Genomic DNA, 16,280 nt, shown 5'->3' on the forward strand with positions numbered 1-16,280 from the left:
ACAAAAATTTCTGTCCATTAATTACAATAAGGCAAACGAAAACCTATTGCGCGCGCTTTAATTTAAGTCACAGTGCTTGTTCATGATCAAAAAGCGTGCGTCATCAAAAATTCCACGTGACCCGACGTGGTGGTTCGGGAACGACGACCTTGTGAAGCACAATAGCGAGGGTCCGATTCCCAGCCACAGTGGTCGCGCTTCGATGTGAGCGAAATGCAAAATCAAACGCGTGCCGTGCTTTGGGGGCCAATTAATTAATGGAGTCTAAATGGTAGGAGCCTGGCACTGGGACGTCCCTTATAACCCGCTATGGAAATTCGTGAGGCCCTTTAGAACTTGAACGCGATAGCTTCCTAGCTTCCAGACACAATTGTATAAACGATGGGAGTTTACTAACGTTGAAAGTTGTGCAAGTTGCTACGGAATCATCTTCTGAAAAAACTTCTTCTTCGTGTTCCTGCACAGGTTGTTCAGAAGATGACGGCAGTTTATTTAGGTGGAATAAACGCACACTTGCGAAGGTCATATTTGCCGTCGTACGGCACTCTGCTCTCGAAATGATGGCGCTTAGGACTGCGCACTGGAGAAGGTGGAACAGCCTATGATCTTAAATGGTAGGCGACGTTTTTTTATCACGAAGGTATTTTATGCCGGGGCCTACCAAGACTTCGCTGATGCATTTCTGTCGCGGATATGACATTGGTAAAATGCACAATAACGGATGAAAAAGAAAGAACTAGAAGAAAGAGTTCCGCCGCCGGGAATCGAACCCACAAACCCTCTGTCCGCGACCACAGGCACCCGGCGCTCTACCGATTACGCCTCCTCAATTAAGGCACTTTGAAGACGTGCATATCGAGTACCAGTGTTCATTATGTGCTTGTTGGTGCCATCTTTGCGCGGAATTCACGATATGTTGTGTCCAGATAAATATATGTTAACTTGAGCTACCACAACGGTTAAATCATAATCGTGGGCGTTAGTCGTCGCGATGGAGATGTGCCACTAGGCGTCAACGTGGGTGCATCCATGTCAAAGGGTGCTATAGCCGACAAACACCAATAGACATTGTACACGCTCTCATAGATCAATGCACAATAAACAATCAACTACTTCTGTGAAGACATGTTTCACTTTCGTGCTATACCGATTCCTATGACGGAGTGACCAGCCATGTTTTTTTTTTTCTTTACTTAGGCTACGTGGGCATGTATTGAAGTAATGAACAAATCATATGCACGAACGTCCAGGAGACAGGGACGGGGGGACGAGGAGAAAAAGAGGGAGAAAATAACGTGGTTTCGCGGTGGCCCATTTATCTCAACAGCCGAACGATTTATCGCGTAAAGGAATCGGTGAATCCGAAGCGTATGCATGAGCTGCGCAGAAAGGAGGGTGAAATGAGCACGGATAGTTTCGATGATCATTCGTTAAAAATGTCTATAATACTCTGAGGGCGGACTTATTCTTTACTCTAGAAATGGCGGAAGAGAAATTAACAACAAAACATCTGAGCATGGTTCATATGATTTTCTCACAATCAGATTCCTTCCGCTCTCTCTCCCTTTAATTTTCTTTTGTCTGCCCATCCTCCCAGGGTTAATATACTGTAGCATGCACTGGGTTTGCGGCGTCTGTAGTACAGGCACATTCCATGGTTTAAAAGTTATTACTGGCTTAATCGCGTCGAAATGCCGTCTGTCGACGCTGCAGGCTTTGTCGCTATACCAAGGAAGAAAATGTACCGGTCATTGTAGAGGATGGCAAGCTCGTGGTCCGAGTTGCAGAGGAACGCGCTCGACTTTCCGGGGTGGTCGATGTCGTGTACCACCGCAGATATGAGGCAGATTGCCTCGTCCAGCGGATCGAAGATGTCCTGCAAGTAACCGAATGACATATAACGAACGACAGCATCGACGTGTCCGGACCGTGTCATCGCGGCGTTGTCTGAACAGGAGGAGCGGCCGCATGCTCACATCTTTCAATAAGAAACGTCTGTTTGCCGAACTGTCGGTGTTGGTGTTGCGTTATAAGGCTATAATTTTTGCGCTCACAAACAGTGCACGTCATGTAAATTACGTGCTCACGCTTTGAGCAAGTAGCCGTAAAACTTGGGGGGTTAGATTGTCTTCAATGTCGCAACAGTATAAACAAAGAATCAACCTTTATTCTGCAACAATAAAGGACTCCAGCATAGGAAAAGGAAATGTCTGCAACAGCTCAGCTCGATTTTATTGAATAGAATTTTATTATTACCACAAGTACACAACAAAGATAAACAACGAGGATGGTAGGATAACAGCTGCACAATGGCAGCTTGACTAGCTCCACCTCCCCGTGAAACAAAAGCAGCAAAACATAACAAAAAACGAGAATTTACCATTTTCAAACGGCATGAAATATATTGTTCAAAAGGCACACCAACACCACTTTTTTTCCATTTAGCACTAACACCAGTTGATTTTTGTAGCTAGACAATATATGACGGCACCAAAAATTGGACAACTATCAATACTGCCGTTATAATGCGTAACGAAAGACTTGGTTGTTGCAATTGGTTCAACACCTGTCTCTCTCATCACAGCAACACAACTATATGCGCAACAATTTAAACTCGATCATTGCTCGAATCACATTCATTGTTCAAAAAAAAAAAAAAACGCACACAGGGATGCTTTCTAGGAGGATCTCGTGAAGAAAAGTAAAACTCGTGGTCAATGCGCGTGGTACATATACTATAATGTCTCCATGTTTCCCGAAAGAAAGTGATTAATAAAATGTAGTAGGAACGCTCTCGCGCTTGTCAGATGGTTTGAAACCGCATCTCGCAGGTAATCGCTGTTGCTAGGCCATGTGTTTGCGGAAGTACCCGCGTTTAAAGCACGCAGAGTATAATTCCCGCTCACATAAATTAGCACATTAATTAGCAGTTCGTTTGACTGATCGCCGACTTTCAGCGAGCCAAGTGCGTAAGCATCAAATGGCAGCTGGTACCTTTTTCCGCAATTTCAGCAGGAAGTAGGCGGTGGCCTGCATGACGTCACCGGCGTGCGTAGAGTTATGGTAGGGGTTGTCCAGATAGTGAGACTCCACCAGCTGCAGCCAATTGCGTATGGTGGCGTCGTCGCATTCGAGGCTGGTGTGCACGTTGAGTTTCGAGAAGATCGACAGGCCTAGCCAGATGAGAGGCCTGCAAACACGCGTTGCCCGGCTCAGTAAATGCTCAGTACAGTAAATGCTGATATTTTATTTTGACATTAAAGTCCATTTTCGCATGGCGCACTCACTGACACCAACACTAGCGTGACGTCAAGCTACATTGTTAAACTTCACGCACCAGTATGGCTAGTTGCGATAACGTCAGGCACCAAAAGATTCAAAATGGCCGCTAGCGCGTCACCAACGGAGCCAGGAATGGAGTGGCCCTGGAAACGTCACGATGTCTTGCGCGAGCACGTGACGAGAAGCTCATGCCGTGTTGTGACGTCAGGGTACAGCAGGGACCAAACTAGCTTGTAAAAGCACACTGCAATTACCTTCTCAGGGTGCACTCACGCTTACCCGTATATTTTCCAGGCTCTCGAGGTTTTGGTCTTTCATATGAGGCAAAAAAAAACGACAACTTGAAATTTTCGTGTCAGTACCCCTTAAAGCGCGCGCTGTGGCGAGAAATCCGCAACAAATAAGTGGGAACATGCGTAATACTAATAAGTTCGATCCGTGGAGAGATCATTTCCGGTTCTCACATTCGTTTTATAGAACGAGACAGCGTCACAATGTAAGAAACTCCGTTAAAAAACTAAGAGTGATCAGCGATACTGCTGGACTGGCCCCAGCGTCATTCGGTGACGGGACTAACTGGTTCTCATGACCGTGCTGTGGTCGCTTAGCGCAGAGTAAGAACATACACCGAATAACAACACAACATACAGGAATTTGTGGGTGTGCGTCAGTTTTTACTTTGCACTAAGCTACCGTAGTTAATAACAGTTCCTTTATTTTTCATCACGAAGATGAGGGAGGCTGGGAGAAAAAGCTGAGAAGCAGCCTTGACTAGCTGGCTACGACATCCCAGAAATACACTTTGGCGAATGTACAGCACACTGAAATGCACACAAAGGACTGGTACAGCGAATGAGACAAACAGCAATATCATCGGGAAAAAAAAGAGCAGAAACAGCATCACGAGTTTCTATTGAAAAAAAAAATGCAACCAAATGCAAAACCAGGCAGCCCTTTTGAGGCGGAGGGCCGAGCTGCATGAAGCCGACATTAAGAGGGGGGGGGGGGAGGAAAAGATTCAGTGAATTTACAATATTGTACAAAACTGGAATAGGAATAATGTTCATTTTCAGCACGCAGGTCACAAGGCTGCAATTTACAACAATAGGTTACAAGCAAAAAGCCCACTTGATGTCGAAACGACCATGTCGGCCTTCAGATAAGAAGCGACAAGGGGAAGGGGGGGAGGGGGGAGGGGCGGGTTCTGACGTCGTGCCGGGGGCCGCATAGCCCTGCCCCGCGAGTCGCAGGTTGCCGACCCCTGGTATAGACTATTGTACGGGTGGGTTTCGGTGACGCCATATTGAGCTGTACGTTCTGTATCTTTAACAACTAAACGAACAGTGCTACGGTTGACGCATACGTACGAAAACAGTTGCGTTGGTACTTTCGACGTTTCATGACCTTATTATATCACGTCGGTATATGCAAAAATCAGAAAACATTCCACAAGATATTCAAAGCGCGAAAAATGAACGAAGGACAAGCGAGGGTACACAGACAAGCGCTGACTTCCAACTGAAAATTTCGGAAAACACACATACAGACATATAAGCAAACTGCGCAACTGCGAGAAAAAACAAACAGTCGCAAAAAGAAAGACACTATCCCGGAGATATCTGTGCAGAAAACAGGTAATCAAGTTCCTTTGGTGAGAGGCTGAGAAAAGGCACGCTAACACAGTCGTCACCTAAACGAGCCATCTCGGCCACCTCAACAATCTCTCTCGTCACCTGATCACCCCTAAAAACAACCGCACACTCTTTGTACACGGGGACACAACCAAAGCCCTTACAATGTGCACTTAAATTCCCGGTGTTGCCCGTCTGCACATTCCAAAGGTGTTCGCGCAGGTGCACATTAATGCACCTTGACGTCTGCCCGACACACTTCTCTCCGCAGGTAAACGGAATAATGTATAACACATTGTTAGCACAAGGCACGAATAACTTCTACTAACCCAAACCTTCACGCTAATAAGAAAACATTCGTTTAACAGCCCAAGATGGCGGCGCCCATGTGCCCTATGTAAAATCGTCTATACGCACCGCCGTCCCGTGAGTGTCTCCAGCTCGATGATGTCGAACTCCCACTTGACGTCGTTCTCCAGCAAGTCCTTGATCTTGGGAGGAGCCGTCTGCAGGCTGGGGAGCACGCCACTCGAAGCCGTTGCGTTCACAACGTTCACTGCAAGCGTCCGGATCGGCCAATCGCATGAGGACAAAGGGAGAGTTCGTCCTACAGATGCTTCGCAGTTACCTTTCATCAGCGAAGTCTCGTGGGACAGCCGTCGCACGCCCGTTGGTTTCTGGCCCGTCTGCAAGCGAGGAACACCGAAGCACAGTCACGCGTGTTTGATGCCGCATGAAGTAAGCTATTTCTTCTCTATGAAGACATAAAGTAGAATAAAGAAGAAAAGACTTCGTTTCCCTTGCTCTCTCTCATTCAGTGAATATAGTATGTGCTGGATAACAACTAGCTTGTCTGCCATTCTCCTGCTAGCGTTCTCTGATTAAATAGTATAGCATTAAAATCTCACTTCGGGCACAGCGTCAGTTTCTACGACGTAAATACACATGGACAGTAGTGAAACTACTGCTAGAAGCCACTACACCAGCATGGGTGGTTGGTTGCACACCCTGGTAACTTATATTCGTATATATATCTGAACACTATGCAGGCATGCTCATAAAATACTGTTATCTGGTTTTATTGCCAACCTAGTGAGTCGTGGCACAATGTTACAGAATCTCACTGTTTAGCGATTTTCGTTTTTTGTGCTACTGTATTGTGGACAAAAATAAAACTTTGCCTTTATTACTTAAAGAGGTCCTCACCAGGCCACACAGCAAATTTTAGCTATGCATTGGAAGCCGTTACGTGCCCAATAGAGATCATTCTACCGCAAGAATTTTTCAAATTGGTTCATTCCAAGCAGAGATAAAATATATCCTGAAACGGCGCGAAACTATAATGTGAGGAGGCGAGCTTCACACCCTTGTCCTGTCTAGCCTTCGCAAGCCAAATTCCTTCCCTTCCTTCTCCCGTATAGGAGCAGGAGAATCACGCATTAGCACGTCACGAACACGTCACGACGCGTACGCGCGACGAACCTTCTTTCTTTCTTTCTTTCTTTCTTTCTTTCTTTCTTTCTTTCTTTCTTTCTTTCTTTCTTTCTTTCTTTCTTTCTTTCTTTCTTTCTTTCTTTCTTTCTTTCTTTCTTTCTTTCTTTCTTTCTTTCTTTCTTTCTTTCTTTCTTTCTCTCTCTCTCTCTCTCTCTCTCTCTGGAGTTGATACTGCCCGGCGCAGCACTGACCCCAACCATTTTTATCAATTCGGTTTCGCAGCTCTCCCTCATCTCGGTTAGGCTAGAACAATGACGCAAGGAAGCAAGCGAGCGCCGAGCTACGCGGCATGCGTCAAAAGCCAACGCCTACGCTGCGCATGTGGCAACTCCCCAGCGTCGCGGCGACAGGTGCTTGTTATGGCGCGCGCGGAGCTGTAAAAATTGGTTTTAGAAACGTTGCCGATACCTAGGCAGACACACTCGGTGTGTTGTACCTCATTCCCTCCTCTTGGAGCCCAGGAGAAAAAGGGCAAACGGCTTTCCATTTGAAAGTTGAGCTCTTTCCGCGGCACGTATAGCGTTGTAAATTTTGGCAAACTGCGATCGTGAGCGCGTAATGTCTCAAAATGGCCAGACCTGGCCAGGGGCCCTTTTAAGATAACCTCGCTTATCCGTAACTTATGGCACCAGACTCGCCGTAGTGTTGCCTGACGGTAGAGTTGTGTCTGGCATCTTATGGCTTCAAATCCCGAGCTAAATCTAAGAGGGCGCTAAGATAATTCGCTATACCTTATACGAATATTTATATAATTAACACCCAGCCCACCGTCACGGATGCGGTTGTGAACACAGCTCGAAGGTACTCGTCGAGCGTTAGACGTCATCGTACGGAATACCTTGAACCACCAGAGTTCACAATATCGTGCCACTGAGGAGCGTTCAACCTAACGAACAGGTGGAGCAGAATCGGAAAACGCAGCAGATGACAGTAAGCCAAAAGTGAAGATGTTAATCAAATAGAAGCGCAGATCGCTCGCTCGTGTAGCCCCGTGCGGCAGCTAGCGTACGCACGCGCTGTCACCAAACTACGGTAGCATTTCATTCTGGATGTAGGCTCTGAGAAAGTGTCACGAGCAGGCAACGCACGTTGATTAGTCCGGTGACCAGGTCCGACGTCATCTGGTCCTCGGACTTGCCCTGGCCGACCCCCAGCTGCGGATTGTAGAGCTCCGTGGAGCGAAGGATTTCGATGACGCGGTCCAATGCCTGAGCCACCATGGCCGAACTGTTCTCTTGCGTCGACACCAGCATGTTGATGACCTGCGCCACGGATAGGTCATCGTGCAACAATAAGGCGACGCGTACTGCCTTGCCAGATCCATTTGCCAAGGAAAACTGCCTATGCATTATCGTGCGATTTCGCAGCATAGGACGACCACACGGTGAAAGCTTACGTAGTTCAATGCGTACCTGAACGGGAAAAGATATATTCGTTGAATGGCAGCGGCACCAACAAAAATCACTGTCATAGTTCTGCGCAGACCGCAATTTATACACAAAACACGCAAAGCAGCCCTGGTAGCCGATGCAGCGACACTTTCAGGCTTTCGCGGAGAAGCCTCGATATAACTGGTGAAAAACGCCGCTTATATATTTTTGGTTCTCGCAGCCTGCTCGTTTGCTCTGTTAAAAATTCGCGGCCGTAATAGCTGGACATTTGTCCACGCTCCGGTTGCATCCGTAATTGCAAGTCATCGAACAGTTTCTTGCACTGATAGCGGGTCTTAGCGTCGCCCGTAGTTCAAAACTCTACAAAAAATTAAATTACAGATGTTACGTGCCGAAAGTACAACATAATTCTGAGGCAAGCTGTGGAATGGAAAACTTCACATTAACTTTGTCACCTGAAGTTATTTAACGTGCACCTAAATCAAAGTACTTGGACTCTCAAATTTCGCCCCCATATAAGCGGTACCCGCGGCCGGCAATCGAATCCGCGATCTCGTGTGTCACGCTGTAGCCTCTACGCCACCACGGCGTTTACAAGCGCCGACAGCGGTGACGTGGCTACAATGCTGCCAACCCCGCGTCGTAATCACCGCTCCGTAAGCTTCGTATTACAGGTAAAATTCTGCACTATTCAATAAATATTTATAGAATAAGAAAGGCCTGTGCACAGTGATTGCGATGCTATATTTAACGGAATTGTGGCGTTTTTAATAAAAAAAGAGCCAAATGCAGCAACCGAAAATGAGCTGAATTTGACGGGAACGTAAAACGCGCCTAAGTTTCTTTAACTTCTAAAACGGTTGGAATCAAAATGGGGCAATTCCTGATTGTAACGTGATCTCACAAAGGCAGTTTATAATAAAAATTGAGCCAAATGCTGCATCTGTTTCAATCAAACTGAGACACATTCATTAAACCAGCGCTGCGTCAACAATCGTGACCAAAATAACTAACATGGTCTCATCCAATCTGTTTCATTTGTGTCCTAGTTGCTTTGCTATCGTGTTTACGTTCCACAATTAGTTTTTCAGGGGCGAATTGGCACTTCATGAACGACATGATCTTCTAGGGCAAAAGTAGAATATAAAGAGTAAGAGACCGACTTTACAACTTCTTTTTGCCTCTTAGCGTTTCTTTTGGAGTTCAGCGCTGCATATCATGTCCTTCTTTCGCTCCAAGACTGTATATTTAAAATAAAATATATATGTCATGAAGATATTGGGCACCGACCTGTTCCTTGAAGAAGAAGTGATCCGAAACGGCACGGTATAAAACGAGCTCAGAAGAAGAAGAAGAGCTGGATCACTTTTCAAGGTCTTCAGTAGATGCCAAGAACAAGAAAACGCCGACAATCCAGAATAGTGCGCCTTTTGCTAGGACGGACCACTCGTTCTTCAGGTCTAGTCATCGTCATTACGCGCATGCGACGGAGGACGGCACCGACGGAAGCACAAGGATACTGTTAATTTTATCGCAAAATATTGCTATACCGTACATTCGAATCGTTTTAGACTTCTTTTACGAGCTAATTCAAGCACAAATGAAATGTTCCAATTTATACAATGTTTACTCCAAATACAATGTTTACTGTTGAGTACCGACTACAGTGGGCTATATAGATTTTAGCCGCCATATAGATTTGAGGTATTTAGGGGACAGGAACACACTGGCAAAAAATTGTTGGAGCAGGCCCGACCATATTGGCAGTAGCAAAAAAGTGCGTTTTTCTCAGTTGCAGTTAAAGTGCATTTGGCTCTTTAAAAAAACAGAAAAAAAAACCAAAAACGCCACAATTAGAAGGCCGACAAGCTAGGGGGAAAGGGGGGGGAGAAGGAGGGGGTTTAGGGGGTTCAGACCCTTCTCGAAATTTTTCAATTTTGCGCGTGTATATATAAAGGAACATGTGCAAACGCACGCACGAACATACATGAAGTATAACTGAACGACCCCCCCCCCCCCAAAAAAAAAAAAAAAGAAAAGAAATTCTTGCTACGCTACTGAAGGCTGACGCTCAAATTGTCAATTATGCTTAACCCCTCGAGACTCTTTGTGCAAAATTGTGTACACCACTTGTTCTTCTCTTTTTTTGCAATTTTTGTGAACTGGTGGCTATAAGACAGCGCAAACTACGCTGTTCTTCCTGCATAATAAATGTGTCTTCATTAAACTTCATTTCGCAGTGTACTGTTCAATTTTGCTGAAGGCGCTACCGACCCGCCGCGGTGGTCTAATGGTTATAGTGCTCGACTGCTGACCCGCAGGTCGCGGGATCGAATCCCGGCCGCGGCGGCCGCATTTTCGGTGGAGGCGAAAATGCTTGAGGCTCGTGTACCTAGATTTAGGTGCACGTTAAAGAACCCCAGGTGGTCGGAATTTCCGGAGCCCTCCACTACGGCGTCTCTCATAATCATATCGTGGTTTTGGCACGTTAAGCCCCAACAAATATTACGAAGGCACTACCATGTTCGATGAGTAGTTTGACGTGACGCTTCCCGCGAGCCACGACAAAAATGTAATTTTTCTTTGCTCAAAATGAACATAACCGAAAATGAATTTGCACAGTATTTCAAGCCTGAGATTTAATTCTATTTACGGAAAAACAGAGCATGAATGACTTCAGGATAAATATATACTTATATACAATTTGATTAGAATTAATTACTAGAACACATAAGTCAACGTGTTATGGCATCATTTTTGTCAAAATAGAATATCGAGTGCCTTTAAATATTTGTGTCAATTTAACGCATTTACACAGTTCTTCATAGATGGCGTCTGAGAGAGTTAAGTTAAAAAAAAAAAAAAAAGAGTATAATGAAGCAACGCCCACTTCCCTCTATGAAGCGTGTGACGTCTCAACCTTTCCGTGCGACAGGTGAAAGCGCAGAAACGCCTAAAGCAGCCGCCAGTTAATACCCGCTCGGTGCACGCGGTCTTAGCGGTTCGCACCACACGACGTTCAAATAACTCACCTTTGTTATGGGGGCCTCCAGCGTCATTGCATGAAATTTTGCGAATGATTGTCGTCTATTCATTCCAACTGTTGGCACAAAAGAAGAAAACACCGCGTCAACGCAAATCTGAACATCAAGCGCCATAAGCTGGTCAATATACCGCCTAATCTACGAAGCTCTACTTGCTGTGTACATGTTGCCCAAGATGCCGGCAAAACGTCGGCTCTCGCTAATTCACTGATTCGCAAGCGTCTCAACCCTAACAGCAGCAAGAAGCTAAACAGCAAGCAAAGAAAATGCTTCGCATATTGTTAGTTATCATGCAAGCGTGCTGGTTAGCATTGTAAGTTGCGTTTTGGTCGGCCTGAGCATGCGATACGTAAGGCTATTCAAGGCCTGTCGTCTATGCCGACAGATTTTTACTATATGTAAGTTCATTAGAATCAATGTTAAGTTGCAAACAAAGAATGCTTCTCAAACTGGCTCTGTGAACAAAACGTGACCGTTAACAGCTTTGATAACTAATATTACTTTTGTTAGCTAGATAATTCTGGATTATTGATTCGCAATGCAGCATTTTACGAGAACTTCGCGGCTTGCATTTTGACGACAACGTGCTCGTATGCGGCACAGCAGGAACGTTTCCGCACATGTCAAGCAGTTTAGCGTTCTCAGCAACACTCTGCAAACGGCTACACAGCCATTGCAGAGTTGCCGAACAGTCGTCGACTCAAAATCCGATTGCAAACAAGCGGCAGTAGCAGGAGCGGCAAGCGGTCGAACTATAGCACAATGCAGGGATGATCGAGCGGCCGTTACTGGCGCAGCGTTATCCGAGTTGCCTTCGCTTTGGTTGTCATCTTTCTGCAGTTGCACCGCACGCGTACACTTCACGAGCGCAACGGATGGCCTTCAAGTCGGCGTTAGCAAAGAAATCATCTAGGGGACCATTTGCAAAGTTGCTAAGATTTGTCCTTTTGCAGCACGATATCAAAACTCACTTTACGGCGTTAGCCAAAAACCGGCCATTTTTAGAGACAATGAGCCGTCATCAACTATAGAGGCGTAGGAGGACGTCGCGTTGCCAGGTTCGGTTTTCGACAAAGCTTGGTAATTAAGAAGTCCTTTCTTTTTTATCGTGTGTTCATCGCCAACTCATCTGGGCGCGGTTATAGCGATGCTTAGTCCATCAGCGGATGTACTTCAATGTACCAAGGTTGTTATCAACTTAATAAATAAATGGTCCAAGAAACAGTAAGAAGGACCCCAATAAAAACACTCTTGACCCACGGCTTTGGCAATGTCCGTTTTTCAACCGTTATTTTAAAACATGGACAGTATTGGCCTCCGTAAAACGCCCGGTATACTGAATTCTGAATAAATTAAGGGTGACGCTGCTCTAAAGAAGCTTTTTTACTGACGGCTAAAACGACAGCGATCGACCTTTACATGATACCATCAAAACGCGACGCTGCTTTAAATTCCCGCGGTACGCGTCGTCGCGGTGACGTTAAGTGTTTTTGCCACGCATTCAGGCATGCTTGGTTTCGCCGTGTTGTATAGGGTACGAGCTGGCGCCAGATCACAGTGAGACGACAGTGCGGGTCTGCAGTAGGACACGCAAAGCGAAAGCAAAATGAAAATGCAATTAGAGCGGCGCAATGAGACACGCGTTCAAAGCGAGCGCCATGAAGCGTAAGCGACTCACCCTCACTGCACAAGGAACGAACATCACAAGATGCCTTTCTAGAGCTTTTCATGCTCGAGTTAAGAGTAAAAGACAGGAAATCTAGAGGCGGAGAAAAAAAAAAGTGACAAGTCGCTTTATAAGGGACGACCGTAATAGCGGTAGGTGAATGAGCGTCTCTCATCCTTTTGCGCGCTCGAACAAGACGAGTTCAGGTAGGCAGGTTCGACTCTTTGCTCTCTTTACACAGTCATTAAAGTTAAGTTGAGATAGTTTATAGCGGGAGGCCAGCAATCTCGTAAATTCCCGACGTGGGTATTATTAAAAGCAGTAGTTCATATTCGGCTGTCACCAAGATCATTGGCCACTGGAAACGTGACGTAATTTATGTTCGAACTTAAACGCCACAGTTGCGATACAAGCGGAGTTTGAGAGCTTCAGAAGACTGAACTTGACAGAGGAAAAAAAACCCAGCGCTACATTAAAGACCCACGTTTCTTTTTTCTTTTTTTGAACGCTGTGATGTTAGCTAGTTCAGGTGACGTCATCACAGGCGCAGAAAGACAAAAGAGAGAGAGAGAGAGAGAGAGAGAGAGTCGTTTTGTGAACTCACCAGCCATTACGCGTGTTGCTCGTGCGCGTAATAGGAATAGACTGAGCAATTTAGGCACAAAGTTTCATACAAGAAATACTAGAGGGAAGTGTGCATGTTGAACATGTCGGGAATATCCCACAATATCATTTCAATACGACTGACGGTTACATAGGAATAACATACATTTACATGTGTTCCACTAAGGACCTTTCCATAGCGCCTTTGAAGTTATTCATAACTGTAATGACAACATTACGTATCAGTTACCATCACCCTTAGAGCGTTCGCAAATTGAAAAGGTATTCTCAGTTGTCGCATGTGGCACCTGACTTTGCGAAACCTTTTATCAAGTTGCGACACAACGCGATAACTACAAAGAAATGAACGCTGTAAACTACTTTCTTCTGACGCGAATTATCGCGCTTCGCATAATAACAACGTTTCCCTGATTTAAAAAAAGAAAGCACTGTGGCGTTCCCTTCACCGAGAACACTTCTTAAAACGATTTTAGAGCAGTCATCTAAAATATGAAATAAGGCGCACTATCCGACGAGGAAGCTTCTCGTATGCTCCAAAGCTCTGTCGTGGTTTATTTCCGAAACGTACAACCCGCGGTGACCGAGGTAAGGGATATAATATTCTTATACCAAAACCCGTTTAGGCTGTGCGGGTACTGGCGATATAATTCCCTCGAGCAAATATTGTATGAAACTGCCGAGTGATTTTAATGCAGAATAAACTGTGGATACATACTCACCTGTTCTGGCGAGTATGCACTCGTCAGAAAAGGCGATTATGTACAAGCGATACTTTTTTACGTTACAAATTCCCGCCTCCGGCCCTGTATTATCCCAAATGCGTGAACAGCGATTGTTAGATGAATTTTTATTATCCGCGGATATTATTTCGTAACCTCGGAGGTTCCTCTCGGGGCTAATCTGACGTCAGTGAAGTGCGTTAACTCGACGTATAGAGGCGAGATCTAACAGATCACGTAAACACGCGAACGACAGAAGAAAGCTTTCGACTAGAGGGCGACAATTATACGCACTTGCTTTCAGATTGTGCACGCAAGCAGTTTGGGTCCAGAAAAAACAATGCTTAAAGAGACATTACAGCCAAACAATCAATCAGTTTACATTGAACAATTATAGTTTGAAAACTCTACTGTCGTTAATTTCACCACCATAGGTTTAGTAATACAGAAAATCAAGGTCAAAGTTTTATTTTTAAATTTTGCGCCGAAATCTCCGCAAGTGACATCACGGATTTCAAAGTGTTTTTTCGTATTTTGGCGACATTGGCCCAACGAAACTTCCTGAAACTTCGTACGTTTTGTCTCGGGCCCCTTCAGAGGAGAATGAATTTAATTTTTGCCGATTAGGAACTACGTAGGCCCTAAAAGACTCCTTCGAAATTTATTGGTGCGGAAAATTTAAGGTAGCGTCGCCATCCGCATTTTCTTTTTTTTTTTCGAATTTTCTCGCTTACCAAGTGTCTTCTCGCGGTAAGCGAGGTGATTTTGGTACTGTGAAAGAGCAATTTACTAAAACGAGGAAAATGGGTTTTCTCTTTAGAGTCCCTTTAAGTAGCAGAGTTTAGATTCCTGCGTGCACAAGTCGCCCTGTGCCCCTTTATCCGAAGCTTTCTGGTGCATCCTTTGCCTCTTGAGAGCCGACCGCGTAACAAGCTAAATTACATACTGTAGGCACAGCTCGGGCAGTGCAGCTGAACACTGCCTGCCGAGATGACACCGCCAGCTCAGATGTCTCAGTTGCTTTTGTGTATTACGTTACAGCAACACAATAAAGTTATGTCAGGCTAATACGATACAATCGTGGAAAGAAATAACGCAGCATTAAGCGGTAGGCGCGAACAGCTTGGTTAAAACATGGCTGGGCATTACGCAATAGGCAGTGATTTGCGCACAATGAAGCTTCACGTCAAAGCATGAAAAAAGTTCGAAACGGCAGTAGCACCTTCCTCCAAACCACCAACCAAGATCTAATCACTTGAGGCTAACGCACGAGCTGTAGCAAGCATTAAAGACGAAATAGCTCCAGGTAATGACCATAGACCATTTTCCTTATCTCCAAGCGCGCTTCTGTGCAGTGCACCGATTTCCCAACTAACAGCGCCACCGATGATAGCCGAAATGAAGATAAAATGCAAAAGCTGGCGTTTGTTTGAGGCATAAGTGGCTTAATCTCAGCAGCCGTATATACGTCTTGTGCTAGGCATAAAGCGCGAAAACTGAACACAAACATGATTACTGTAAAGCTGATTACGCCGCTTCTCAAAAAGACTTGCGGAAAAGCCAGCTTTGCATTGGGAAAACGGTCTATTGCATGGTCACGTCGACCACAATAAGCAGACGCCCCCCAAGCTGCATTCCACGGCATGAAACTCATTTTTGCAGATTTCATCGGCTTATAAGACAGCGAAGAGTGATACACATGATGGAGGAAGCAACAGAAATTATACTTGAAGGAAAACGTTGTCGTGTGGGACGCCTGACTCGCTCAGTAGCAATAATGCGCATTTTAAACATTTTTCTAACAGGTGCAACACATCGAACAGTAGACCACATTCTGTGCTGAAAAAGAAAAGCTATATAAGAGGCCTGCCTAGAACGCTCTTTATGAAATCATTGCTAGAAATCACCAAAGAGAAATGCGTGCGAACTATTCTACAGATTCTTTCTTTTTACGTCATTGGGGTAATAGCACTTGCGAAAACACGTACCCTAGAAACAACGTATGGCGCACTTTAGCTTTTTAAACTTCTAAAACAACCTGCATACATGTACGTACAGTGATGATATACATATAATAATATTGGCCGTAACTCAGTTCATAATTACTTCAACGTGTTCAGGGTAAGAAACGACGAAGCCGTCCGCGCTTCACGGCACAATGTTGCCGAGACGAAAACAACAACAACAACAACAACAACAACAACAACAACAACAACAACAACAACAACAACAACAACAACAACAACAACAAGATATATTCCTAAGAAAGAAAATACAAGATGAAATGGCATTATAAAGGCTAAGTGAACTCACCGGCGAGTGCAATCCATACCGAATAAACAATTATTTCTAATAAAAATGTTAAAGAATAAAAATGCAGCGGACAGGCAAGCATATGTGAGCGCGAAATCATCACCGAGTAACAGTTA

General features: G+C 45.0%; 1 protein-coding gene across 2 annotated transcripts in view; it reads right to left on the reverse strand.

Annotated features, from left to right (window-relative positions):
- The window catches only part of LOC119388181 (high affinity cAMP-specific and IBMX-insensitive 3',5'-cyclic phosphodiesterase 8B), a 249,064-nt gene that overhangs the window by 10,042 nt on the left and 222,742 nt on the right, over nt 1-16,280 (reverse strand). Inside the window, exons 9-15 of one of the 2 annotated variants that reach the window (XM_037655833.2) lie at nt 12,521-12,601; nt 10,831-10,898; nt 7,496-7,669; nt 5,542-5,599; nt 5,331-5,469; nt 2,995-3,190; nt 1,746-1,876 (exon numbers count right to left, since the gene is read on the reverse strand). In XM_037655833.2, coding sequence (XP_037511761.1) covers nt 1,746-1,876; nt 2,995-3,190; nt 5,331-5,469; nt 5,542-5,599; nt 7,496-7,669; nt 10,831-10,898; nt 12,521-12,601 — 847 coding nt within the window. The remainder of the gene's footprint in view (nt 1-1,745; nt 1,877-2,994; nt 3,191-5,330; nt 5,470-5,541; nt 5,600-7,495; nt 7,670-10,830; nt 10,899-12,520; nt 12,602-16,280) is intronic. The other variant, XM_037655835.2, reaches the window with a different exon arrangement.

Source organism: Rhipicephalus sanguineus, chromosome 3 (assembly GCF_013339695.2).
Source record: "Rhipicephalus sanguineus isolate Rsan-2018 chromosome 3, BIME_Rsan_1.4, whole genome shotgun sequence".
Taxonomy (NCBI): domain Eukaryota; kingdom Metazoa; phylum Arthropoda; class Arachnida; order Ixodida; family Ixodidae; genus Rhipicephalus; species Rhipicephalus sanguineus.